At 39.7% G+C, this 27,701-nt stretch overlaps 1 protein-coding gene across 4 annotated transcripts in view; it reads left to right on the top strand.

Moving 5' to 3' along the window:
• kcnt1a (potassium sodium-activated channel subfamily T member 1a) overlaps window positions 1-27,701 on the top strand; it is a 38,984-nt gene that overhangs the window by 7,007 nt on the left and 4,276 nt on the right. For all 4 annotated transcript variants that reach the window (XM_042218757.1, XM_042218758.1, XM_042218759.1 and 1 more), the window contains 22 exons: window positions 3,571-3,650; window positions 5,515-5,662; window positions 7,062-7,109; window positions 7,396-7,444; window positions 8,097-8,156; window positions 8,448-8,522; window positions 10,249-10,332; window positions 11,037-11,131; window positions 12,312-12,492; window positions 12,570-12,734; window positions 12,861-12,997; window positions 19,065-19,128; window positions 19,253-19,361; window positions 20,599-20,707; window positions 21,762-21,911; window positions 23,594-23,823; window positions 23,904-24,120; window positions 25,456-25,561; window positions 25,703-25,875; window positions 27,096-27,167; window positions 27,270-27,404; window positions 27,526-27,637. In XM_042218757.1, the coding sequence (XP_042074691.1) occupies window positions 3,571-3,650; window positions 5,515-5,662; window positions 7,062-7,109; window positions 7,396-7,444; window positions 8,097-8,156; window positions 8,448-8,522; window positions 10,249-10,332; window positions 11,037-11,131; window positions 12,312-12,492; window positions 12,570-12,734; window positions 12,861-12,997; window positions 19,065-19,128; window positions 19,253-19,361; window positions 20,599-20,707; window positions 21,762-21,911; window positions 23,594-23,823; window positions 23,904-24,120; window positions 25,456-25,561; window positions 25,703-25,875; window positions 27,096-27,167; window positions 27,270-27,404; window positions 27,526-27,637 (2,599 nt within the window). The remainder of the gene's footprint in view (window positions 1-3,570; window positions 3,651-5,514; window positions 5,663-7,061; window positions 7,110-7,395; window positions 7,445-8,096; window positions 8,157-8,447; window positions 8,523-10,248; window positions 10,333-11,036; window positions 11,132-12,311; window positions 12,493-12,569; window positions 12,735-12,860; window positions 12,998-19,064; window positions 19,129-19,252; window positions 19,362-20,598; window positions 20,708-21,761; window positions 21,912-23,593; window positions 23,824-23,903; window positions 24,121-25,455; window positions 25,562-25,702; window positions 25,876-27,095; window positions 27,168-27,269; window positions 27,405-27,525; window positions 27,638-27,701) is intronic.

The following is a 27,701-nucleotide window of genomic DNA, read 5'->3' as shown; positions in this document are numbered from 1 at the left end:
CTATTTAAAGTAGTCGAAAACGGAAAGGTCTTCAGTCACGAAAACGCGCAAATGTTGACTGCTGAGACGCACATGAACTGAATCTTTGTACATTTTGTTTCAGTCGTACCAATAATTGATTTGTTTTAGCGGTAATTTAAAAGTCAGCTTAGTGTCACATAAATGAGAAGAAAAAACAAATTAACTGAAAGTTTGTAAGATTTTTGGGACTTTTTGCTTGAGGACTTTTTACATATATATTAATCCATATATTTTCTGTCAATTGATGAATGGGCTTTTTGGATTGGAAGCAACAGGTCTATGCTGTTATTGATGAACCCCTCGAGCTGCATTGATTTAATGAAAGCGAGGCAATGATCACACACACACACTCACACTTGCTGAGCCACAAGCAGGCGTTTAAAAAGATCTAATTGGTCACAGAAGTGTGCGTCTTGTTGCCTGAAACTCCGACGTGACACTGCAGTATGACTAATATCAGACCTCTTCAGTTCGTAATTGTGTGCTCAACAGGAGCTGATTAAGGGCCATTACTTGTACCCATTAGGCCTATGTATGCGTGGGAGGGTATAAGGACGCGATAGACAGACAGACAGACAGACAGACACAGACAGAGATCAATCTGTAGGACTCTCATATACGACAGCACAGCCTCTCATTTGAAGTGTTTCTGCCTCCAGAGCCCATTTCTGTCCCGCTGCTGGCCCCATGTTACAGATGTTTTTAGTTCTCATCGCAGAGCGGTTCTCTCAGTTTTTTTTCACTGAAGGGTTTCCATCACTGTGATGTAGTTTTTGTGATGTAGTGTCGTGAAGAACTGTAATAGCCATTTTAGTGCCGCATCCAACAACCCACACCGCCCTTTCCCTTCCACTGTGATCCTTTCAGCCACAAGCCAAAACTTGAGATTAATGGAGCATCAGTGAAGCGTTGCAGTTTTTCACCCTTTCTGAAATCCTGCTAATCTCTCTCATGCCTTCCTTTTCATACCTTCCCATGCCCATGCATCAGAAAATAGTACTGCAAAGACAGCACTGAAATTCTCTTTCATTCATAGCGATCAAATGAGTTTTTGCACTTTCTCTCTTTTTGCCACACAGCAAGAAGCTTGTTTTTAAACCTCCTGGTTCACTGTTGTTTTCTTTACCTGTGTGGGTTTCCCCTGGTGTTCTGGTTTTCTCTTTCAGTCCAAAAACATGCTTGTTAAGTTAATTTGTGATTTTAAATTGGATGGACATGTGGATGTGAGAGTGTGTGGTGATTGCCTTTCTTTCTGTGTTAGCCCTGTAATAGTTTGTGCTGTCCTCGGTTCTTCCCATCTTTCAGCCCGTGTCAGCTCAGCTAAGATCCAGCCCCTTACAAGAGAGATTCTTTTTCCCAAGGAATCTCTCCTAATCCCAGCTAGTTTGGATTTAGCATAATTTGATGAGGTATACAGCGCTGTGCAAAAGTCTTGAGTCACTCTTCATTTCCTAATACTTTACTAGGAAAATGAGAAACAGATGCAGTGATTTATTGAGTTGTGCAAACATAGATGGAAATAAGGTAAATGAGATAAAACAGAGTTGGTAGAATTCTAACAAAAGTCAATATTTGGTTTGACCACCTTTAACTTCAGCACAGCCTCAACTCGCTTAGCCTAGCCTTCTTGTCATTTCTTTATGTAGTCTTCAGAAATAGTTCTCCAGGCTTCTTGGAGGACATTCAAAGCTCTTTTATGGATATTGGCCACCTTTTGTTCCCTTCTCTGTCAATATGATTCCACACTGCTTCAATAATGTTGAGGCCAGGATAGGACGAGGCCAATTCTCAGCAGATCCTGGTGTGTTTTAGTTTTCACTGTGTGGTATGATTTTACTGAACTGTGTTTGGGATTATCACCTCGCTGAAAAATGAAGCTATTGCCAAACAGCTTCCTTAAGAATGTCTTCTTGACAGCCATCCTTGTACTGAGACCATTTCTGATAAGGTTTCATTGGATAATTGGAAGATGGATAACTGGAAGGGCTAGATGCAACTCCCAGGTCTTTTGTCAGGTCTTTGCTGGATTTACCCTCCCTATTTCTGACTTTAAAATACTGTTCATCTGTTATAGGTACTTCATTAGACCTGCCACTTCTGATTTTATCCTCAGCTATCCTGGACTTGACTGTCCAGTTTCTTCAAACCTTGTTTCCTCTGCAACACGTTTCCTCAGATATATACCAAGTGTTTAGCTAAGAGCTCTCTGGGAATCACCTTGTTGCTTCTGGTATGTGTAGGCACAATGTGAATTAGTGAAAAAACAGCAAGAAAAACTTTGAAAGACCTTCAGAAAGTCTGGTGAACCTTTCCTCAAGACAACCTTAAAGAAGTTGTAAGTCTCCCTCCTTCAAAGAGAAATATAAGAAAATAGGAGTGACTCAGAACTTTTGCACAGTACTATATTGACTCAAGCATCTCACCAGCTGGCACGAGTAATAAGCCAAGCGATACAGTAGCAACAGCACAGGCAGTCAGTTGTTGGCAACAGGGTCTTACATTTGAAGTGTCTTCTTTTTGGGAGTTTTCATGTTCTCATTGTGCCCGTGTTGTTTTTCCTTGGGAGTCACGACAGTTTGAAAAAAATGTCACAGGCACTCAAACTAGATTGGACCTCCACATCAAAACCTGATGGATGGGCTGATGCTGTCACAGGGATGCAGGAGGATCAGTCTTTGACAGCTTTGAGAGTGCACAAACGCAGCTGTGTGGGGAGATGCAGTGATTTCTAATTTAGCATAAATATGAGCAGCAACAGGATTAGGATGAGAGATACTGAAAATGTTACTGAGGCATACCAGAATAAAAATGAATCTCCTCACACTCAAGATATTTTCTCAATAACCACAGTTAATTTGTAAAGGAGTCACTGATGAATATACATTTTCATCTTCATTATATCATTCTTAATAGCAAATACAAACGGGTGTGCACAATGTCTCGCACAACATGTGTAATCCTTCTGTGGGATGGTGCAGAAACAAATCTAATATTCATTTATGCACAAGCGCGTCTTTTCATTCCATTTCTGGATGTTGGATTTCTCATCATAAAACATGCTTTGGTCTTATATGGAAATCTAGCAATGCCACTGATAGATGTCACTGACACAGTGATATCTGCATAAACTGTTCCCATCTACTATATGACCTTTTTAATGATGATATCAGAGGAATAGAAAAAAAAGGCTCTGTTCTCTTCTCTTCTCCTTTTAAAATATGAATATTGTTGTCTTGCATACAAAAAATGTGCAAAAATATTTACCTTCGTCTCTTTTAACTTCACTCCTGGCTAAAATGATGCTCCACTCTAGCAGCTGCTCTTTGGTTTCTTCAGTTGAAACTGCGTGGCCTACAGGAGTCCTGTCATGTAATTGGAAACTAAATCAGACACAGATAATTACATAACTCTCCTCAGGCAGATAATTACAAAAACAGCATTATGAATATTCATGCTGTATTAAGGTCGTCGTTTTGAAAAACATCTTCGTATCTCTGTTAATGCTGCTGATTCTTGTGTGACTGTCTCTCTCCCTCTCTTACCTGTTAGGGTGCAGGTAGAGTTTTATGTGAACGAAAACACTTTCAAGGAGCGCCTGAAGCTTTTCTTCATCAAAAACCAAAGATCAAGTAAGTGGATGGTGCCGGCCACCATCTCATGTTCTTACGCTGAGTGCTGCTTAATTGAAAGGGCACATTAAAGGGCAACGTGACAAAAGCAAACCCAGAAAGCTGTGCATAATAAGACCCAAATGTGTAAAGAAGGGGAAATAATGATTGAATATGTACATTTGCTGACTTCTAAAGAACAGTTTAAAATTTTCATGGTAGTTATATATTAATTTTAATATCAATTAAAAATCCAGAAAAGACTCATTATATGAAGAATTGTGAATTGATTTGTATGTCACTGAGTGAAATAAGTATTTGATCCTCTACAACCCAGCCAGAATTATTCTGATTCCTGCAGATTGGTAGTATGTGTCAATTGCAATCAATCAAAAAATCAGCCAAGCAATTAGAGATGGTCTTGATCTCAAGTCATTATGTGTATAAAGCACACCTGCCCACAGAATCTGTTTCATCCATTCCAACTGCTCCACCACCATGGGCAAGACCAAAGATCTGCCAAAGGACATCAGGGATGAGATTGTAGACCTGCACAAGGCTGGAATGGGCTACAGTTGTTGGTGTGATTATTCAGAAATGGAAGAAATATAAAATGACCATCAGTCGCCTTCAGTCTGGAGCAAGATCTTGCCTCATAGGATGATCACGAGAAAGGTGGTGGATCACCCAAAACCACATGGGTGGAGCTTGATAATGATCTTAAGGCAGTTGAGGCCACAGTCACCAAGAACTCCACTGGTAACACACTACTACACTGTAAGGAATTGATATAGATTGATATGTTGCTGCACCTGCAATGTCCCCTGCTCAATTGGGCACATGTACAGGCCCATCTTAAGTTTGCCAGTGAACATCTAAATCAGCGGTCCCAACCCCTGGGTTTGGTGACGGGCCGCGAGAGTTGAGGCTCTGGTGTGGAATTTGTGGTTTTCAGGGTTTCTATCGTCAACTCGGTTTCCCTGGGTCTTTTCCCACGTTGTAGTTGTGTGTCTTATTTTGAATGAAATATTTAATAATAATATGATCCAAAGAACACAATCCCCACAGTCAAGCACAGAGGTGGAAACATTGTGCTTTGGGGCTGTTTGGGGCAATCCGATGATGGACACCTTCATCGGATTAATGGGGCAATGGACTGGGCAGTGTACCATAAAATCTCTTCTCTCAGCCAGAACACTGAAGATGGGTCTTCCAGCATGACAGTGACTTAAAACAAACCACAGAGCCAACAAAGGAGTGATTAAAGAAGAAACAAATTAAGGTGATGGAGTGGCTTAGCAAGTCTCCAAATCTCAGTCCTGGAGAAAATCTGTGGATGGAGCTGAACCTTTGAGTTGCCAAGCAGCAACCACGAAACCTAAAGGATTTAGAGAGTTTCTGTAAAGAGGAGTGGGCTAAAATTCCCCCTGAGATGTGTGAAACATGGTGACCAGCTACAAGAAACATATTGCCGCTGTGCTTTCCAACAAAAGTTTCTCCCCCAAGTATTAAGTTAGACTTTGCTTAAGAATCACTGACATGAAAATCAATGATATAATTCATGTAATTTGTTTTTTCTGGATTTTTGGTTGATATTTTGTCTCTCTCCAAAAAACTATAAAAATTACAAAAATATTTTAAAAATTAGAGACAAACTTACAAATTCAGCCCGGGATCAAATGATTATTTCCAACATTGTATGAGAACACCTGCGGAGAATCCCAGATGTTTTTTCCTTACCTGTCAGAGATTAATCTGAAGAAATGACACTGTGTTAAATACAGTTTAAACTTAAACACAGGAAAGCCTATGTACACACTGTCACAATAAATCTTATTTACAAATAAGATTTATTTATACAAATCTTATTTTCTTTTGCCTTCAGGCCTCAGGATTCGTGTGTTCAACTTTTCCCTGAAGCTGCTCACCTGTCTGCTGTACATCATCAGAGTGATGACAGACAACCCCGCTCAGAGCGCAGGCGCCAGCCACAGCGCTGCACAGCAAAACGCTCCCAGTGGCAACAACAAATGGTTTGTTTAAAATAAAGGTTTTCAGGTCAAGTCGAGGATTTTTATCAAGCACATTCTAACGCAATGTTATCACAACACTCTCAAAAAATGAAAAAAACAATTATAATGTTAAGATTTGTTATTCATTCATTGCAGTTGATTAATTCTTTAAAGGAAAGCAACAAAAAAAGGTGAAAAAGAAGCTAAACTGCAAATAAAATGCGGAGTACTGAGTACTGAATATAAGGTTACTGGTTAAGGTTGCTCTGCATATTATATGTAGGAGGACTGTTCCACAGGTCGGGATCATAATATCTATTTAGAAGCCCTGGAGTCTGCGTAATCACAGCAACAGCAGCCTCCTTTGGTGTCATTTAGATGACACAGCATGCTCATGTGCGATACTATATATAGGATACTGTATCTGTTGTACGCATCATAAGACCTAAATGTCACATACTATGATTTACTCATGAAAGTGGTCCCTTTCTCATTTTTTAAAAACCAAATTATTATGAATTGAATAAATATTATGTGTAAAACTGCCAATTCTAGAGCTGCTACACGCAAATGAGTGCAGACCTCCCAGTTTGCATCTGTTCATCTAGAGTCGCCTCTCAGTGACTCTAGATAAGTTTAGGCCAGTCAGTGGTGATCTGTAGAGGCAATGTCTCATTCCAGTGTCTGCCCCATCAACTTTTTGCTGTGCTTTATCTATCTGCTGTTGTGACCATGGATAACTGGTAATCAGAGTTTGATTCCACAGATAGTCACCTCAGAACAAGAAGCTCCTGGGCTTGACTCCACCAGCAGTGTGGGGCCTTTCTGTGTGGATTTTGCATGTTCCCTTTGTGCTTGCGATGGTTTCTCCCAGAATTAGTTTGGCTTACTCCCACAGTCCAAACATCAGGCATTTCAGTTTAATACTAATTCCAGTGATTCTAAATTGGCTGTAGGTGTGAGTATAAAAGTGTTTTGTTATATGAGAAATATAACAAAGGTTCAACTTTGATGACTGAAGATATGTCTTATAGGACCAATAGATAAAGCAAAGATTTGTTTATAGGACAGAACAGGAAGCCTTTTCTCTTTTCCATACAGCTATCTATGAGGAGCTGGCCAGCTCCTTTGGGTGGTTAACTTGATTAATTGGCTTGTTGTGTGCTTTAATTTTTACACAAATCAAATGATCATTAATAAATAAATGTATGTTTCATATTTAAGTTTTTAAAATTTTTAAAAAGTGTGAAAAGATCTAGCATTTTATTTTAATTCAGTATGAAGATTTAGGAACTCATACTTTGCTTTAATAAACTGACGTGTCTACGATCTAGTTCAGCTGCAGAAATCCTCCCATGTTCATGTTTCACTTCCTGCTATTTTGCTGCCTTCCTCCCTTACCATCATCACTACTCCACAGTGTCGACTGTCAGTGGAACGGTTCAGTGCAGGACAGAGAAATTAACTGGTAAGCAGCAAAAGGTGTGATTTCTTTCAGCTCTTTGTTTGGTCTGATACCTCATTTCTTCCATTCACCTTATTAGTTATTCTGGCAGGCCATCGGTGTTTTCATTATCGGATTTTCCCTTTTTATCAACATTTATGTAAAGAGATCCCTGCCAGCTTGGTCTTCTGTTTATCTCACGTTGTCACTGATGGTATAGACACCAATCATGTACAATTTTTCTTTGATTTGGAGGGAATTTGTTGTTAAATGTAGTACAATTGTCACTGTTGTGTGCTCTCTCTGTCAGGGAGTTGATCTTCTGGGTGGATAGGAAGCTTCCTGTCTGGGCCATTCAAGTGAGTCACAAGAGAAGAAAGAGCACATAAAGCAAAACTTTCAATGACTTTCACTGAGTTGCATAAACTTGTGTGTGTGTTTGCCGGCCTCATTGGCACAGCTGGTACAGTTTGCACCTTGTGAGTGTCTGTGTGCGTGCATGTGTGTGTCATTGTGACAAATTGTCCTGGAAACATCTTCTGTAAGTGGAACTACCACAAAGCCATTTTGAGTTCTCGGGCAGGTCTTTATCTGTCTGTCTGTCTGTCTCTCTGTATATCTGTCTGTCTGTCTGTCTGTGGACAGATTTCAACAGCATAGCGTCACAACCGTGCAAGATTCAAGATACTTTACAGGTGTGTAGTTGAAAATGATGGCCGATTTTTAAAGACGGGGGTTCTCCGACCCATGTGTACTCACACGATCAGGTAACAGTGTAGCAGTGACTACATGGGTCGTGTGTCAGAACATCAGCATATTGACAGGTGTTGCAACTGGCGTGATCCCATCTCTGCTTTCAATTGTGCTGTTGACCAAATATTTGACTGTCTAATGCAAACCATAAATGTCTGATCATCATGTGAAAACATGGTGAGCGTCATTCTTAGAAGATTATTTGTGACAACGCTGTTGTAAATAATTAAGTGTGTCTTATTTCCTGTTTTTGCACAGGTGATTGTGGCCATCATTAGTTTCCTGGAGACTATGTTACTAATGTATCTGAGTTACAAGGTAAGACAGAGTGTGCTAAAAAAAGCACTCTGGCTTCAAACATGATTAATGCATTCTGTACAATTAATCACTTACAATGTGCTAGATTGACAATCCATAAGTGGTGCAATTAGACCAAGTCATTTGTCAAGGCTACATTAAAGACAGACAGTAATTGCAGGATATGGCTGAGGTGAAGGAATAAGTGGTTTTGCAGGGTGACAGACAACAATGAATCTCTGCAGTGACTCACTGTCTTTTGTGTGCTTACAGATGAAAGTGTTAAAAGTCTGTGCCTGTTTTTACTTTTAGGGGAACATTTGGGAGCAGATATTCCAGGTGTCCTTTCTTCTAGAGATGATCAACACAGTTCCCTTCATCATTACGGTAAAAGTTTTACCATGACAACCCTGAAATGTGCTTTATTATGCAGAAGCACTCCATGAAAAATTAAGCACATCCTATGATTCAGAAGCTTGTGGAATCACTTTTAGCAGCAATAACTTTAATAGTTAGCAACCATTTTCTATATGATTATATCACTCTCTCACATTGATGTGGAGGAATTTTAGCCCACTCTCTTCTGCAACATTGCTTCAGTTCACTGAGTTTTGCAGTTTATTTATGCACAGCTCTTTTAATTCAATTCAGTTCAATTCCATATATTTATACAACACCAAATCACACAACAGTCGCCTCAAGGCGCTTTATATTGTAAGGTAGATCCTACAATAATACATACAGAGAAAAAGCCAACAATCATATGACCCCTATGAGCAAGCACTTTGGCAAAAGTGGAAAGGAAAAACTCCCTTTTAACAGGAAGAAACCTCTGGCAGAACCAGGCTCAGGTTTTGGTTTGACTGGAACAACAGAACACCCCATTTCTTTTATTTTTCAGCTTCTTTGTTATAGATTTGATGCTTTACTTGAGCTCATTGTCCTGTTAAACATGTGGCCTCTGGAATTATTGCTATACAGAGGAGTTTGTGGTTGATTCTAAGACTGCAAGGTCCCCAGCACATGTTGCTGCAAAATAAACAAATCGTCACCCCTCTACTGTGAGGATTTGATAGTTGGTATAAGGTGTTATGCTATGTCCACCTCTGGGAAGATTGGTTACTATCTTGAATGTTTTCCACTTTTGAAGAATCATTCTCATTGTATGAAGGATTGTATGCATTGTATAAATGATGGACGTAATACTCCCTCCCAGATTGATGAGCAGCAGCAGTTGCTTCTCAAAGATGGTTGCTGAGTTCTTTCGTCTTCCGTATTGTGTTAAAGCACACTGAATGCTCTGGACCAGCAAACTGCAAAAACATCTGCTCCTGTAATACCCTCATTAGGTGTACTCACGCATAATGATGGTCTCTTAATCAGCACCTGGCTGCTACTTAACCTCTTAGGTCCGATTGGTAGGGTGTACTGGATTTTTTTACACACTCTTCTGCTTAGGTTTACTGTCATGTTGTTGTTACTCCAAATGTATTTATCTGTTCTTAAGATAATGTTTTTTTTTTATTATATTAAGATAGATAGAATCTAAAGAGGGTGTACTTTCTAATGGATGGCACCTTGATTTGTGGTGGCCAGATGGCCAGAAAAAAATAATCATTTCAAGCTCAGCAGAATTGTCTCTTTAAAGAAGTCTTGGCCTTGCTACTCTAAAAGATAAAACAAGTTTCATTAAGGACTAGTTTGTTTGTGCCAAACTACATTAATGTGCAGGACAAGTGTGCATCTGCCTGTCACAAGAGGGTCATCAACATTCAAATCATTGCCCTTGCTGTAATTAATGCTGCATGCTTGCTTTGATTAGCTCTTATATGAAAATGCTCAACTACAACAAGTACTAGAGAGGTAACACTGACATTTTGTGCAGATTGAGCTACATGGACAGAGAAGATAGAACTACAAACATCATAGCTGACTAAGACAGTGCAGAGTATTCCTCTTTAATGATTCTGGGTATAAAAACGTTACACAATAATACTTAAAAGTTTTAATTTTCACAGGTAGCACGTTTAAGCTGCAGACATATGACCCACTGCTGTGAGATTTTTATTGTTTGAGAAAACTCTGAAATGAAGTGTTTTCTACCTCTCCTCAGATTTTCTGGCCCTCGATAAGGAACATTTTCATTCCTGTGTTTCTCAACTGCTGGTTGGCCAAATGTGCTTTGGAGAATATGATCGTAAGTCAAAGCAGTTAACTGAATTTTGTCTATTAATGACCAGTTTTCAACAGCTTATTGATTTACTTCAGACATTTTAACTGCACTGATTTATAGAGGCCTTCGTACTCCCCGACATCCACACTGTAACAACAAAAAATCCTTCTTTGGTTCTGCTCTGTTTGTGCTGCACACAGGAGGGAGCTCATTAGGGATTATTTTCAGTGCTGTGTGCATTTTATCATGTTGCTCTGCAGACTGCAGTGGGGAGCATACAAGAGTAGAAGCATCTGCAACCGCTAAACGAATTCACAATTAAATGGAACAGGGGTAGACGCAGTGTCACTGATTATAAGCATTTGTATCCTTGGGAAACACAGTGGTCCAGTGGTAGTACTCACTGTCACCTCACAACAGGCAGGAGCTTAGTTCAAATCCAGACTGGTCCTATTGCATGCCTTCACTGTGTCTGCTTGGGTTTGCTCCAGGTATTCCAGCTTCCTCCCACAATCCAAAAAACAGGCATCGGGTTGGATTAATTAGAGATCCTAAATTGACTCTAGATGTGACCTATTATCTGTCTCTGTGTATTAACCCTACAACAGTGTACCCTCATCCTGTGACAGCTGTGATAGGCTTCAGCCTCCCCCTATAACTCTGAATTTGATAAGCAGAAGAAAATGAATAGGTTTTTAACTATAACTGCTGTATGTTGTTTATGGTAGAACGATGTCCATCGAGCGATCCAGAGGACCAACTCGGCCATGTTTAACCAGGTCCTCATTCTGATCTGCACCCTGCTCTGCCTCGTCTTCACTGGGTGAGCCTGCCTCTGCAGGGACTGTAAAACCATTCTGTTCAGAGTGGTGACATATTGTGCTTCTGTCTGTGTTTGCTAAAATGTGAAAGAACTGTGCAGATTTTTATTTATATTTTTAATAATTACTAAGCGATACTAAAAATGGTGATCCAGATAATTCCAAATATTATGGGAGCATAACTTTGACAGTGCTGTTTAGTTCAGTGCAGGGTAGTTAAACTCATAGACAGTACGTAAAACACAGATGTAACCATGATTATGTGAGCTGTTTATAAACTGTTGTTTTGAAGCCTGGAGCTGAGCATTTTCACCATCAGCGTCTTGGTTTTTGGAAACCAGAGGTGACAAGCAATGGTTGGCGCTGACTGAGAAATCGAGCGACTCTGTGCGCTCGTATGGTAGCGACCTGCCAATCACAAGGCAGGCGGACTCCAAAATATACCCTGCTTTATTTAACTCTGAATGGGGCCATAAAATTAAAAATATGAAAATCATGTCATACAGATGATTCAAAACTAGCAATTGAGATCATAATCATAATTATATTAATGAAGAAAACTGCAAAACAAACTAATAAAGTAAACAAATGGACTGATTTATCCATGTGTGGCTGATGCCATCACAGTGAGACAGCTGACGTCACATCTCCTGGCATCCACCGTGTTTTTGTGTTATTTCAGCTTGCTATATACTCTTGCTTTTTGTGACCTGGTAAATGTGACACCGTTGCCGCAGCCGAGTGCAAAACAAGCGTACGAGATCCCATTTCAGTGATATAGCCGTACAGGAACTTAGACGTTCTCAGATTATACAGTGGAGGTTGATGCAACAGCTTTAAAAGAAGAGAATTTACAGTGAAAACTTTGAAAAGCACCCACCAGCTTTGTGCTTTGATTTCTTCTACTCTATACCACTGGTTAAAGTATAATTGTAACGGTGAAGAGTGATCCAAACCATTTTTGCTAGCTGAGAAATGCTCAAAATGAATTAAAATATCAGTTATGAAGTCAAAATGACAAACAAAAGCTTAATGTTTATTTTTTATTAATATTTAAACAAACCTTTTAGTTGTTAATACAGCGTATTTATTTATCTATTCCTTGTGGCCTCTATGTCCAGGTTCATAACCAACCTACATGCTGTAGCTGTATATGCTGACTTTGTATTTGTTTGTATACAGCACGTGTGGGATTCAGCACCTGGAACGAGCAGGCAAAAACCTCTCCCTCTTCACTTCGTTCTACTTCTGCATTGTCACCTTCTCCACTGTGGGCTTCGGAGATGTGACTCCCCGCATATGGCCTTCCCAGTTACTGGTAGTCATCATGATCTGCGTGGCCCTGGTGGTGCTGCCTCTTCAGGTACAAAGATACTGAAATAATCTTTGGATCCGTTTACATTTCCTCGTGTGACCTCTGCATCGCTTGCTGCTTGTCAGTTTGAAGAGCTGATCTACCTGTGGATGGAGAGACAGAAGTCTGGGGGGAATTACAGCCGCCACAGAGCACAAACAGAGAAACATGTTGTGCTGTGTGTCAGCGCACTCAAAATAGACCTGCTCATGGACTTTCTCAATGAATTCTACGCTCATCCACGACTGCAGGTAACGACCGTTACATACACGTGCTCGAGGTTTACTTACAAGTGATAATGACTGACATGGTGTGTCTCCATTTACATAGAAATTCCTCTTTTGAGATACTGATGTGGTTCTTACATAATCTTCAAGGATTACTATGTGGTGATCCTGTGCCCAACTGAAATGGACCTCCAGGTGCGAAGGGTGCTGCAGATCCCTCTGTGGTCTCAAAGAGTCATCTATCTGCAAGGGTCTGTCCTCAAAGATCAGGATCTGCTTAGAGCCAAGTAAGTTACAGTTCCTATAACTAGATTATACTTTAACTGTGACTTTTTCCAATATATAATCCTGTGAAAAAAGAGACTCTTCACAGGACTGTTTGCAGTCCTGTTAGAAACTAATCACACCCTTCCCGCTTCCAATAGGAATTAAGAGGGTAAGTAACACTTAGCCCTGCTAATCAAATGTACTTGATTAACTGATCATCAGCAAGTTAGAACACCTCTACAAAATTTTGTCAGTTTGCTAATCTTAACACAATTAAAACAATGCAACAGCCTCAGGAGTCACACTGTGCAATTCTCAGAGAAACTGGACCCCAGAGCTACATCTCAGACTTTACAGGCTTCAGCTAGTATGTTAAATGTAAAGGTTTATGACAGTACAATGAGAAAAAGACTGAACAAGTCTGGCTTGTTTGGAAAGGAGAAAGCGACATAACAGCACAGCATAGCACAGCGGGTTTGCCAAGTTGCATCTGAACCACACGACTTCTGAAACAATGCCCTTTGCACAGATGAGACCAAATGTGAGGCCATCTGTCCGACAGCTAAAACTTGGGCTCAAACTGGGTCGTGCAACAGGACCAAGATCTCCAGACAAATCTACAATCTTGTTTATTATTTCCTTACGCCTGGTGCACTTTCTTTTGGTGTTATGGTTTCATGTCCCTCTTGTTTTCCCACACTGTTAGTTTATTGTCTCCTTAGTCCTGGTCTTTTATTTTGGGAACCTCTTGTCTCTTGTGTTTTGTATTCAATTCTGCTTCCCCTCTTTCATTATCTGTAATTAGTTTCAGCTGTTTTCCCACCTGTTGCCTGTTTCCATGTTATCCTGTGTTTGTATATAAAGCCTCAGTCTCCTTTTTGTCCTTTGTTGTATTTTTCCTAGTTCTATATTTCCCTTGAATACTAGAAGTTTTGGTTTTCTTGTTTTTAACTTGCATTATTTTGTACTTGGTGTAAGTTTAGCATTTTAGCCGCTTTTAAGTTTACCCATTGTCTTCCAAGTCCTGCTTTTTGCATCCATCTTCTGCCTGTTACACAGCTGCTTCTGACACAAATGCCAACAAACATCAATGAAATGAAGGAAAATTGCAGTCAATAACATTGATTAGGGACGTGGTAAAAGTTTGGAACACTGTCCATCATTTACTGAAATGCGCCATGTTGGTGCTCATTTTGTGGGAGACTAAAAATTGCTTTATTATATAAAATTTTACAATCATTGTGTAATCTTTACTGAGTTCGCAGAATAATATTAAAGCACAGAATGAATATTGGGAGGGGAGAGGATGGGAGTTGAGCTGTTGAAGCCCATATTATTAGTTAATGCAGTCCTTAGAAACCCACTATAAGTGGTTAAGTGTAAGTGTAAACATAGTCATAATAAAATACTGTTTTATTGTGTTTGCTTCACTGTGTTTGGCAAGGGAGAAAACATTTTGAGAAGAGGTCAGAGTGATGTGAGAATTTTATTTCTAAATAAATTCAATTGGGCCCCAAAGTATTTGTGCTTGACTTCAAAAGATTGCTACTAGAATGAAAATGAACAAATGGAAATACAGCTTGGATCAAATGCGTAGTTAAGATGTTAAGATAAATGTCAAACTTCCCATTACAAAGAATAACATAGATATTGAAAGAGAAAGTTGAAAAATGAAATGGTTTCAAGACTGACCTTTGTTGAAATTGTCTTTTCCCCCTTTTTTCTCAGTCAAATAGCTCTGTGTGCTGTTTTTTTCAGTTTGTTTGTCTTTCTTGGTTTCCTGTTGATTGGTTATGTTAAAAATATAATAATGTACTGGTGTCATATTCATAAAGACAGTTTTATGGATTCCTTTTATCATCTGACATCTGCACCTCATTTGTTTCCAATTAAATCATCTACAGTGGCTCCCAAAAGTTCATATTTCACATTCTGGGAAAGGTACTGATAATTCTTGCAAACTGTCAGTAGGACTTAAAAGACTATTGTCCTACCAATCCTTAATATTACCCTGATATTCTCTTCTTCTTTTCTTAGTAAATAGGCTTGTCAGAGCTATTGTTTGGCCTCATACTCAGACAACACTGTAATTATTCATTCAAGCTATACTCATTCCTTTTGAAAGTGAACCGATAGAGGGACTGCTCTTCTGAAGAAAGGCAACATAATCTGTCTCACATTCTTCTGATACTTTGGAGTTGTGAAAGATTCATGAGGGAGACTATGGAACATTGTAACAATGATGAAAGGCATAAAAACTTGTTGTCAATCTGTATGTCAAGTCAGGTTTATTTTTGTAGCCATAATGACATCTATGACTCAGTTGAATTTTATTTATGTCGTACCTCTCATACAAGTCCAATTTGACAAATATCCAGTATGCAGAGCTGCAGCCAAGCTTAAGCGATAAATCCAGGAATTTTGTACAGCGCATTACAGTTAGTTTGCATATTTGTGGTAATCGTATACAGTCTTGATTTATGTACGGCTGTTTGAAAAACTTCACAGGGATTCTTTCAGTAAAGTTGTGACAAAGGTGACAAAGACGAAGGTGTTCAATAGACAGAACCACACCAGGAACAGCCCAGATATACAGGGAGTGCAGAATTATTAGGCAAGTTGTGTTTTTGAGGAATAATTTTATTATTGAACAACAACCATGTTCTCAATGAACCCAAAAAACTCATTAATATCAAAGCTGAATGTTTTTGGAAGTAGTTTTTAGTTTGTTTTTAGTTTTAGCTATTTTAGGGGGATATCTGTGTGTGCAGGTGACTATTACTGTGCATAATTATTAGGCAACTTAACAAAAAACAAATATATACCCATTTCAATTATTTATTTTTACCAGTGAAACCAATATAACATCTCCACATTCACAAATATACATTTCTGACATTCAAAAACAAAACAAAAACAAATCAGCGACCAATATAGCCACCTTTCTTTGCAAGGACACTCAAAAGCCTGCCATCCATGGATTCTGTCAGTGTTTTGATCTGTTCACCATCAACATTGCGTGCAGCAGCAACCACAGCCTCCCAGACACTGTTCAGAGAGGTGTACTGTTTTCCCTCCTTGTAAATCTCACATTTGATGATGGACCACAGGTTCTCAATGGGGTTCAGATCAGGTGAACAAGGAGGCCATGTCATTAGTTTTTCTTCTTTTATACCCTTTCTTGCCAGCCACGCTGTGGAGTACTTGGACGCGTGTGATGGAGCATTGTCCTGCATGAAAATCATGTTTTTCTTGAAGGATGCAGACTTCTTCCTGTACCACTGCTTGAAGAAGGTGTCTTCCAGAAACTGGCAGTAGGACTGGGAGTTGAGCTTGACTCCATCCTCAACCCGAAAAGGCCCCACAAGCTCATCTTTGATGATACCAGCCCAAACCAGTACTCCACCTCCACCTTGCTGGCGTCTGAGTCGGACTGGAGCTCTCTGCCCTTTACCAATCCAGCCACGGGCCCATCCATCTGGCCCATCAAGACTCACTCTCATTTCATCAGTCCATAAAACCTTAGAAAAACCAGTCTTGAGATATTTCTTGGCCCAGTCTTGACGTTTCAGCTTGTGTGTCTTGTTCAGTGGTGGTCGTCTTTCAGCCTTTCTTACCTTGGCCATGTCTCTGAGTATTGCACACCTTGTGCTTTTGGGCACTCCAGTGATGTTGCAGCTCTGAAATATGGCCAAACTGGTGGCAAGTGGCATCTTGGCAGCTGCACGCTTGACTTTTCTCAGTTCATGGGCAGTTATTTTGCGCCTTGGTTTTTCCACACGCTTCTTGCGACCCTGTTGACTATTTTGAATGAAACGCTTGATTGTTCGATGATCACGCTTCAGAAGCTTTGCAATTTTGAGACTGCTGCATCCCTCTGCAAGATATCTCACTATTTTTGACTTTTCTGAGCCTGTCAAGTCCTTCTTTTGACCCATTTTGCCAAAGGAAAGGAAGTTGCCTAATAATTATGCACACCTGATATAGGGTGTTGATGTCATTAGACCACACCCCTTCTCATTACAGAGATGCACATCACCTAATATGCTTAATTGGTAGTAGGCTTTCGAGCCTATACAGCTTGGAGTAAGACAACATGCATGAAGAGGATGATGTGGACAAAATACTCATTTGCCTAATAATTCTGCACTCCCTGTAAAGTAAAGGATATAAAGAAATAATTATCTGGTGCTTTGCTTAATTTGTAAGTTTGCTTACCTCAAAAAAAGTCTTTGATTTTTATGGTAGTTTCATTTGAATTTTAATAGAGAGAATATCAAACAAAATCCAGAAAAAATACATTACATAGAAGTTAGAAACTGATTTGCATATGATTGAGTGAAATAAGTATTCGATCCTCAAGCAAAACATAACTTAGTACTTGGTACCCTTGTTTGCAACAGCAACAGCAAGATGTTTCTTGTAGTTGCAGACAGGAGGGATTTTGTTCCGCTCCTCCTTCCAGAAACTCTCTCCTTTATGTTTGTTGGCTGCTGCTTGGCAACTCAAAGCTTCAGCTGCCTCCACAGATTTTCTATAGGATTGAAGTCTGGAGACTGGCTAGGCCACTATATGAACTTAATGTGCTTCTTCTTTAGCCACGCCTCTGTTACCTTGGCAGTATGTTTTAGGTCAAGGTCATGGAAAAACAGCCCCAAAGTATTTTTCCAACTCTGTGCTTGACTGTGAGGATGACTTTGGGTCATACTTAGTATTAATCTTTCTTCAAAGTCTGAGTTGATGCTGAAGAGCTTGATTTAGGTTTCATGTGACCACAGCGCTCTCTCTGGATCATTTAGATGTTCACTGGCAAACTTAAGACAGGTCTGTACGTGTGCCTTCTTGGGCAGGGGGACCTTGCAGGCACTGCAAGATTTCAGTTTATCACAGCATAGTGTGTTACCAGTGGTGACTTCAGTTCAGTTTTATTTATATAGCGCCAAATTAAACAACAGCTGCCTCAAGGTACTTTATATTATAAGTTAAAGACTCCGCAATAATACCAGGAAAACAGAGAAAACCCTAACAATCATATAATCCCCTATGAGCGAGCGCTTTGCTGACAGTTGGAAGGAAAAACTACCTTTTAACAGGAAGAAACCTCCAGAACCAGGCTCTGGGAGGGGCGGGGCCATCTGCCGCGACCAGTTGGGGATGAGGGAAGGAAAACAGGTCTCCTGTTATTGTGAGGGGAGGAAGAGAAGTTATATATATATTTTTTTCCATTTCTAAATCACATCAACAGTTGTTACCTTCTCACCAACCTTGTTGTCGTCTTGTAGTCCATTCTAGCCTTGTGCAGTTCTACAGTCTTATGCTTGATCTTCTTCGGCAGCTATTTGGTTTTGCGTGGTGGTGGAGAAGTGGGAATGGATAAAACTGATTTTATAGACAGGTTGAATAGGTTCAATTATTTATTTCAGTTAAAATTATGCATATCAATCTGCAACTTTTATGTAATGTGTTTTCCTCCATTAAAAGTAAAGAACCATAAGAATTAGAGAGCAAATTCAGGGGATCCCCCACCATAGCTGCCATCTTTGAAAACATTTTATTAATAATTAATAATAATAATTAATAACTGTAAACATAAACACACCCTGGCACTTCTCAGTCCTGTGCTGACTGTACAGCTGTACCATACGGCATGTCCTAACTTTATTCAAATCAAAATTACATTGATGTAATGGATTGTGTAAATTCACTGTATACATTTGGCAGGTTTCTGACAGAGCAATTAGAAGTCGAGGACTGGGCGTGTAGAGCTTATATTCTGCATCTGGCACTGTTTCAAATCCTCCCACACTTTGTTTTGCATTCTGCACTCTCCTGGCTCTGTTAATCATATGCAAAATCAGTTCCATATTCTCAGCACCTTCAGTATACAGTATATATTATTTCAGCTTGTTTTGTCTGCCTGCAAGCGAGCAATGCTAATCTGAAAATTCAATCAAAGATTGTTGTTGTCTCGCCTCACTGTTATCATTTCAGCTTTGTCTTTTGTGGATTGTATTTTCTCTGCCGCTGTTTTGTTTTTTTGTGTAACATGACATTTAATAATTTGTCAATTTTGTCACAATTCTGCAGAATGGATGATGCAGAGGCTTGTTTCATATTGAGCAGCCGTAACGAGGTGGATCGCATGGCTGCAGTAAGACAAAAAATAACAACTGACAAATTATGAACTGTGCTGTAATTCTGATTTATGAGTTTTCAGAAATTAATGCTGTCTGTCACAGAGACAGCTGCATAATTTTTGTTGTTTACCCCCTCAGGACCATCAGACCATCCTGAGAGCTTGGGCAGTGAAAGACTTTGCTCCAAATTGTCCCCTATATGTCCAGATACTCAAACCTGAAAATAAGTTCCATGTTAAATTTGCAGGTGAGAGTTTCTAAATGAAATAATGAAGCAATCACGCAAATACATGTTCAGTCAAGTCAGTAACTTTTTGGACAAACTTTTTGTTGTTTTGTAATTTTGCCTCTGTACATCATCATGGTGGATTTAAATGTAAACAGTTAAGGTCGACTGAAGCTGAGAGTTTTTATCCGCTTTATTTGATATGGAATAATGAGGGGAGAGGCCTCACCTGACCATGAAGCTGTTTATCAGTCCAATGACCTTTGGACATCTGGCTAAATAGGAACTATATATAAAAATGGCTGTAATTCCTAAACAGCTAGTGCAACACTTTTATTAAACCCTTTTATTCACCCCTTGAATTAAAGTCTGAACTTTAAATCAAAGCTTGATTGTGTGGTTTAAAATGCACTGTGGTGGTGTGCTCAGACAAAACAACAGAAATTATTTTTTTGCCCATAAAAAAAGCAAATGGGGAATTATTTTACAGCCCACTTCTTTCCCTTCATATACACTCATTGGTCACTTTATTTGGTATACCTGTTCAACATCTCGTTAGCACAAGCAGCTAATCAATCACATGGCAGCAACTTAGTGGATATAGGCATGTTTGGTTAAAGCGACGTGCTGAAGTTCAAAGTGAGCATCAGAATGGAGAAGAAAGCTGATTTAAGTGACTTTGAACATGACATGGTTGCCGGTGCCAGATGGGTGTTCTGAGTACTTCAGAAAAAAGAGGTCCAACCGAGTACTAGCTAGGTGTACATAATGAAATGGCCAGTGAGTCTATTTACCAGTAGCTTTTGTTGAGTTTGTGGTAATCAGACATTTATAAACCTTCCAGTTTGCTCTTTTACACCTAACAACTGCCCATACAGTTAGCTATTTCAGGTTTAAATGTCAGGCTAAAGCCAAGAGTAGATTAGCTTAGCTCGGCATAAATGTGTAACTCCCCATAACACCAGCATGTACTGTAAAAATGAATGAGATTGTGATTTAGCAAGAATTTGGGGAGTTAAGTGTATTTGTTAACAAATACAAATCTGTAAGACAGCTCTGATTGTGCACACAAGTAAATGCACACATGACCTTGGCTAAGCCTTATCATATACTTGCCTTTGCAGTGATGATGGGGCTGATACAACTTTGTACAGTGACACATAATATAATCACCCCATTATAACATTAGTGCAAGTTGTAGAGTACTGTGAGTAGTTCTCAGCCAGCTCTGCTGATCAACTATTTTCTTCATTTTCAGATCATGTTGTTTGCGAGGAAGAGTTCAAGTACGCCATGCTGGCTCTCAACTGTGTTTGCCCTGCCACCTCCACTTTGGTCACACTCCTTGTACACACTTCCCGTGGACGGTCAGTTCTTCTACAAAACCTCCTCAGGCTGTTTGATTACTCCTTAGTGAGACTGCAAAGTTCAAATTTCTTCACATTTTCATGTCTGCTGATGCATAAATAGGGCCCATGGAGCTGCCACAGAGAGGTGAGAAAGCCAAGCCAAAGACAAAAGTCCCAGCTCATTGTGAAGCTCAGCAGGATGTAGGAGAGAGTGCACCAAAAGAGAGAACAGCCGCCACCGAGATTGATTTTTTTAGCATGTGTTTCCTTTGTAGCGCCGTATGAAAAGCACTCCAGTGGAAAATGATTTTTTCACAGCATGCAAACAGATCTCGCTTAAAAGCTGATTTCAGTGCTCAAGGGAAACGGCATTAATGAAGAATAAATAGGCTTTAGTTAGTGCTTGCTGTGTTCCTGTCAACCCTTCAGAAAAAAAAAAGCTTTGTGTATTTTCTATTCTAAATTTTTAAAATTGCAGACATTTTCCACACAAGTGTAACAATATGTACCTGAACGTACCGTATTCCATTCTGCATGTTTCCTTCGCTTGTGTGGGCGTTTTGTGTGAAACGCTAGGTTTTAGTGACATGCAGCTCATCATGGCGCTGCAGTGGGAAATAAAAGGGGATCAGGAGTTACCAATCGTCACGAGCAAGTTATTTTTCCTTTTACTCAGAAATATGAAAGTTAGAGTGAGAAATCCAATTTACATGTCTTCTTATGCAAATATTAATAACTACTAAGAAGCAAGTCTGTAAACCACCACCTTGGGGTTGTTCTGAGCATCTCTCACAGCCCATTAAACTCCATCAAAGCACTTGAACAATTACAGTAATAACCGGAAGTCATTACAAAGGGCATATTAGCACAAAACTGCCTGACTGACACAGATAAATTAAGCTGCCTGCTTTCGCCAGGAGACTTTTGAGACCCCAAGGGTCTAGAGGTAGGTGTGCAGCAAAGAAGAGAGTTTTTCTTTCACAACTGATGATTATCACTGATACTGAATAGACTGAATAGGTTTACGTGTTAAATTTACCCATCCGTCTGTATTTCCTCTGAATGATTCCAGAGAAGGACAGCAATCCCCGGAGCAATGGCAGAGGATGTATGGATGTTGCTCCGGCAACGAGGTCTACCACATCAAAGTGTGTGACAGCAAGTTCTTTGGAGAGTACAATGGCAAAAGCTTCACATATGCCTCCTTTCATGCTCACAAGAAGTGAGTAGCTTTGTAAGCAAACGCATCTCCCTCAGAGATTAAAATGTTTGCTTGTCTGTTTAGCTTAGTGTTACACAGCATTAAGTGCTTCAGCAGTGCTTTTCTGGTGAAAGTCATATTCTGTGTGCCGCAGACTACAAAAACACTGGTTTTAATTCCATGCATGTTTAGATAACACTTCTGCTCTTGTTTGAAGAAAAAGCTGTGCCAAATACTGTCTTGCCTAGAATTATAAAAGGAAGTTCATATCATCCTTATATCCGTCCTTAAAGCATAAAGCTACTAGCATCAATCAGTTAGCTAATCATGGCTTGAAAACCGGAAATAAGTAGAGCCGTTAGCTTGTCTCTGTCCATAATCTCTGGCTATAATCTGGCATATTTACATTTGTTAAAATGTTCATTAATGTGTATTGCCCCACTTTCTAAATAAAGTAAAATTACACTAAATTAAATTAACACAGTTCATCACTGTACACTAAACAACATCACTGAAAAACTACCCAGTCTAACCTGCTCTTACTATCTTTTTTAGTAAAATGGACTGAAACATTCAATTTGAAATTATGTGCTACTTTTAAAAAATTACTCTGCTTATGCTTGCTCCACTTACCAAGTACCACAAACACAACTTCTTATCTGAACCATGAGCGCATTGCAGGGATGAAATGAAAAAAAGGATACATGCAGGCGGGGTCATCTGTTGACTTAACTCCCTCAGTGGCATCAGTTAAAAGGAGAACCACAATGCAGCTCGTAAAAACAGATGTTGCTTGACAGTATTTTGTGCAACTACCACTCAGATGTAACAACTCGTTAACTGTAGATGCCATTCTGGATTGTTCCAACCTCCTTCAACCCCTGGATAAGGAGCATGTGGCTGTGCCTATGGTGTTTGGACATGACATAAGAATCATACTGATGCTCCATCAAAATAGGACGTAAGAAGCTCCACTTTGGGGGTTTTCTTGTGTTCCCATGTCTTTCATGTACAGTCTAGTAGTCGCTTTGTCCTGCTGGAAGAGTCCACTGCCATCAGGGAGAGGTATTAGTGTTGTGTTCAAACTAAAATCTACTATTCATCGGGTTCTAAGAGAGAACGGCATATCATATTAGCAACTGAACTAGCTGCAAAACAATATCAGTCAGATGATCTTTTGTGGGATTGTATCAGGTTATCAAGGAAAGCTCAGTATTTCTTAACACCTGTTTTGTATAATTTTAGCAAAGTGCTATAATGAAAATTTATTTGATATAGGAATAACAAGTACATTTAATATGCATGGAGGTTAATTATTAATCTTGGAGCTCTCATTAAGATGCAAATTAAAGTTTTTCTTTTTTTCATGCTGTAAAATATAATTAGCTAATAATACCTCAAACTTATACCTCTTTGATGACATCTCTGATAAGATATATCTGTTTAGATGAGAAAGAATGAGCAGAAACACCAACAAATATGCTTTAAGATTGCAAATCTTATTAAAGCTCTTAATAGCTTTTAAGCAATTAAAAGACTTACTACTGAATTTTCAGTTTTAATTTGAAGTTTCTGTGCTCATCCAATCTGAAAATCTAGTCTTTAAACTTACAAGTAGAACTGCTCTTTTTCTTTTGTCCTCAGTCTTCCATCAAGCAGGTCGTTCAGGCGCTTTAGTCTAACGGCAGGTATGTGATCCCCAGGTATGGTGTTTGTCTGATTGGTATAAAGAGGGAAGACAACAAGAGCATCCTGTTAAACCCTGGGCCACGCCACATCATGGCTTCTACAGACACATGCTACTACATCAACATCACCAAGGAGGAAAACTCAGCCTTCATCTTCAACCAGGAGGAGAAGAAGGGTGGTCCTGCTGGGGGACTCTTTGATGGGCCTTCACAGCTTCCTGTCCACAGCATCATTGCCAGCATGGGTGAGAAAGAAAACAAACTAATCACGTTCGATCAATCTTAGGACTGGGATTCATATGAACGAGAATGGATGTATTTACAGGTACGGTTGCCATGGATCTTCAGAATACAACCCCTCCTGACGCCCCAGTAGGTAAACTGGTCCCACCTACAGTAAATGGAACTGGAAGTCGTAGGCCGAGCATTGCTCCGGTTCAGGAATTAGCAGACTCTGCCTCAATCTTGCCATGTGACCTGCTAAGTGACCAATCAGAAGATGACTCGGTCTTCACAGATGAAAAAGGCCACTCATCTACAGAGTAAGGATTCTGGTTTTCTGTGCACGTGAAAACACACACAGTTTAATACCACCAGTCTATTTTCTTAACTTCTTGTCCAGTTCGGGGTAGTGGGAAGACTGGAGTCTAAACCAGCTCTCATAGAGGGAAAGGCAGGTCACACCCTGCCAGACAAACATAGTTGTATTAAACATTAAGATTGTCTTAATTTGCACATGGATGTATGCCTTGTATTCAGAATGCTGGCAGGAATTAAACGTGTATTTTATGTCACCATGGCTGAAGTTCATGTTGTTCTCAGAGAGCCAGCCATTCACTCTCACATCTTTGAGAATTACCAGCTGACAGGGAGGACATAAAAACACACACAAAAAGGTGGCAGATGGTAACTGGATTCAAAACCAGGACTCTCTTGCTGTGAAAATGCACGTTAAAGCCATTAACTGTATCTAAAAGATGGACATAGCCTCTGTGTTCATAGTGTTTATGTATCTTTTTTGAATCTACGTTGTTTTTACTGGACAGCAAGGTTCAAAATATCTGGCTTCACAATTAAAAGGTATTGAAGTCTATGAGCCCATTGCTCATTTTATTTATAACTTCAGTTAACAACTTCGTAATGATTATGGTCTTAGTCACTGCCACTGATGTTTGTTTTGTAAAATATGACACAGTTTTAGATGGTAGCGACTTCCATCTATTATATACAGTCTATTCTTAAACCTATTTACAAGGCCAAGTTGAAACCACACCTAAAGAAACTGATTTTTTTTAAAAACAGCAGGGAGTATTATTAGCGAGTATTATTACTCGTTAGTTATTAGGCTTAAATTTTTTTCAGATAGAACATAATATCCTGTAATCTTATATTTTTGCAGTCACTTTAAGTTTGCATTCTTGTTTAAGTTCACAACATGAACTTTAGCATGCTGGCATGGGTTCATGTTGTTCTTGTTCAGCTTGAACAAGAACAACATGAACTTCAGCCATGGTGACATAAAATACACATTTAATATATGCCAGCATTCTGAATACCAGGCATACATCCATGTGCAAATTAAGACAAACTTAATGTTTAATACAACTATTTTCTTCACTGTTTTGTAGTATCCCGCCTATATATTATGCAAAAAAACAACAACCCTCAAACAAACAAACAATGTTTCTTACCTGTTAGATTTCTGTAGTGGCCCGTGCTAATGTGCTGTACATGTAATAAAGATACTCCTTCATATTTCCTTTTTTCTCTCCAAGTAACGGAGGCCAGTTTGGGTGTTTTTATTAAAAAATAAAGGAAAGGAAAGTCCTGTATGGTTTATGAAATGTGTCGTTCATGCTTTTTGGATTCGTTGCCAGGTATGTGAAAGGTTATCCCCCTAACTCTCCGTACATTGGGAGCTCGCCCACCCTTTGCCATCTGTTGGCTGAAAAAGCCCCGTTTTGCTGCCTACGTCTGGACCAGGTGGGCAGTCGATGTTCCTTCAACTTAGTCACTCAAATTACTTACTGCCTCAATCACTCCCTCTCTCCTCTCTCTGTCCTTCACTTCATAAAAGCAATCCTGAAATACCTCCATGTTTCTGAGTTTTTTCTGTCTTTGCAGGGGTGCAGGCACAACAGCTTTGAGGATGCCAAAGCGTATGGGTTTAAAAACAAGCTCATAATCGTTTCAGCCGAAACAGCAGGGAACGGTCTCTATAACTTCATAGTGCCTCTCAGAGCCTATTACAGACCCAGGAAAGAACTCAACCCTATTGTCTTGCTGTTGGATAACCCGTGAGTTCGCCCTCGCGGCGCGCACACACGCCTGCCACACGCCTTCCCTTTCTTCTCCCTTCACTCCATCCTTCACCGTTTCACACCGGGAAACATTATGTATGTTAAAAGCCTGCGTCAGCCGAGCACTTAGGACACGGCTGTGGAGGCGGGACTCCATTGTCAGCCCTGATGTTAGGTTAGTGCTGTACCGCTTGCAGTGACGGTGTGTTTTGAGTGACAAAGAAAATAAAAACGCTGCTCTCTGTACCTCCAGACGGTCACCATGGTAACTTGCTTTGCCTTGAACCTGAATGATTTAGATTGCTACAAGGGGAGGAAAAGATGGAGAAAATGATTTCTTTGGAGAGCACTACGCAGGCTTTCATCCACAGCCCTGATGTGTCCCTTTCAGCCCCCACATGCCAGCTCTCAGGACTCTCATGGAAACAGACAGATAACAATAACTCTCCGTTCATGCGGCGCTCTCTCTTTCTCTCTTCCTATTGGTGTCGCACGCATACAAATACAAACACCCACGCATTTACGACAGCCTTGGGTCTCTAGTCAGCAGGACTGGGCAGATGCATATGCAGTGACGTTCTGTCAGCAGCTAAATCTCTCTGAGTGGACTCATCCCTCAGCCTGAAGCCACTAACAGGGAATTAAAGCTACCATTTAAGTGCTTTGGGGAACTTGTGCTCACTGTTGCACATATTATAAGAGCATAGCAGCTACTATAGTCAAAAATCTTAATGCTTTCTACTTTAATAGACTTTATTTTGTGTTTGTCTTGTTTTTTTGAGGAGAAGTCAGGGCCATTTCATTTTGCCAGCTGAGATTTGAATGATCAAATGCTCAATATTTCAAATTTGGCCCATCTCATGTTGTTATAATTCATCGCTGCACATTAAACAAAATGACAAGAAATGGCATGTCTACAAGAAATACTATTCATTTTTTGTGTAGCTCTTTTTAACAGTGCAGCAGTTCAACACTCTTTACATAAGACAGAAAGATAAACATCATTAGTAACACTATATTTACATAATATCAGAAGTGTGGCTACACACAGCAAAATATTTAAAAAGTACTAGAGGAAGCCAACATGTTTTCAGAGAAAGGAAGCTTGGGCTACAACTTTTCTATGTTTGAATGATACACTTATCTCTTTAAAATCTGTTATATATTCATGTAATAAGGTTCATGGAAGCTAAATGCACCATATATACTTCCCTCAGGCCTGATAATCACTTCTTGGAGGCCATCTGCTGTTTCCCAATGGTCTACTACATGGCTGGATCCATAGACAAGTGAGAATGTCACATAATTTTCTGCTTTCATTTTCAGTTTTGATATTTATTACATTCACTTTTTTATATATTCTGCTTTTTTATTGTGTGTGTATATTTCAGTCTGGACAGCCTGCTCCAGTGTGGGATCATCTACGCCGATAACCTGGTCGTTGTGGATAAAGAGAGCACCATGAGCGCCGAGGAAGATTACATGGCTGATGCCAAAACTATTGTCAATGTGCAGACAATGTTCAGGTAAAGTGAGCATTTTTTCCAGTCGTTCATATATTATTCATGAACCGCAGTCAGTTTGTTATGAAATGATGCCTGAGCTTCTAATTCCTCTTTTTTTTTCTATCACTTTCTCCCACTCAAGGTTGTTTCCCAGTCTCAGTATAATCACAGAGCTTACTCACCCATCCAACATGAGATTCATGCAGTTCAGAGCGAAGGACTGCTACTCATACTCTCTCTCTAAGTTGGAAAAGGTAAAAACAGCATGAGGGAGCTTACGGTTAGTTGCCCTGTAGGCCTTTACAGATGCTTTGCTTT

The sequence above is a fragment of the Haplochromis burtoni genome, unplaced genomic scaffold (assembly GCF_018398535.1).
Source record: "Haplochromis burtoni strain Fernald_Lab_line unplaced genomic scaffold, NCSU_Asbu1 Contig_23, whole genome shotgun sequence".
NCBI lineage: Eukaryota > Metazoa > Chordata > Actinopteri > Cichliformes > Cichlidae > Haplochromis > Haplochromis burtoni.
This window is presented reverse-complemented; position numbering and strand designations above follow the sequence as displayed.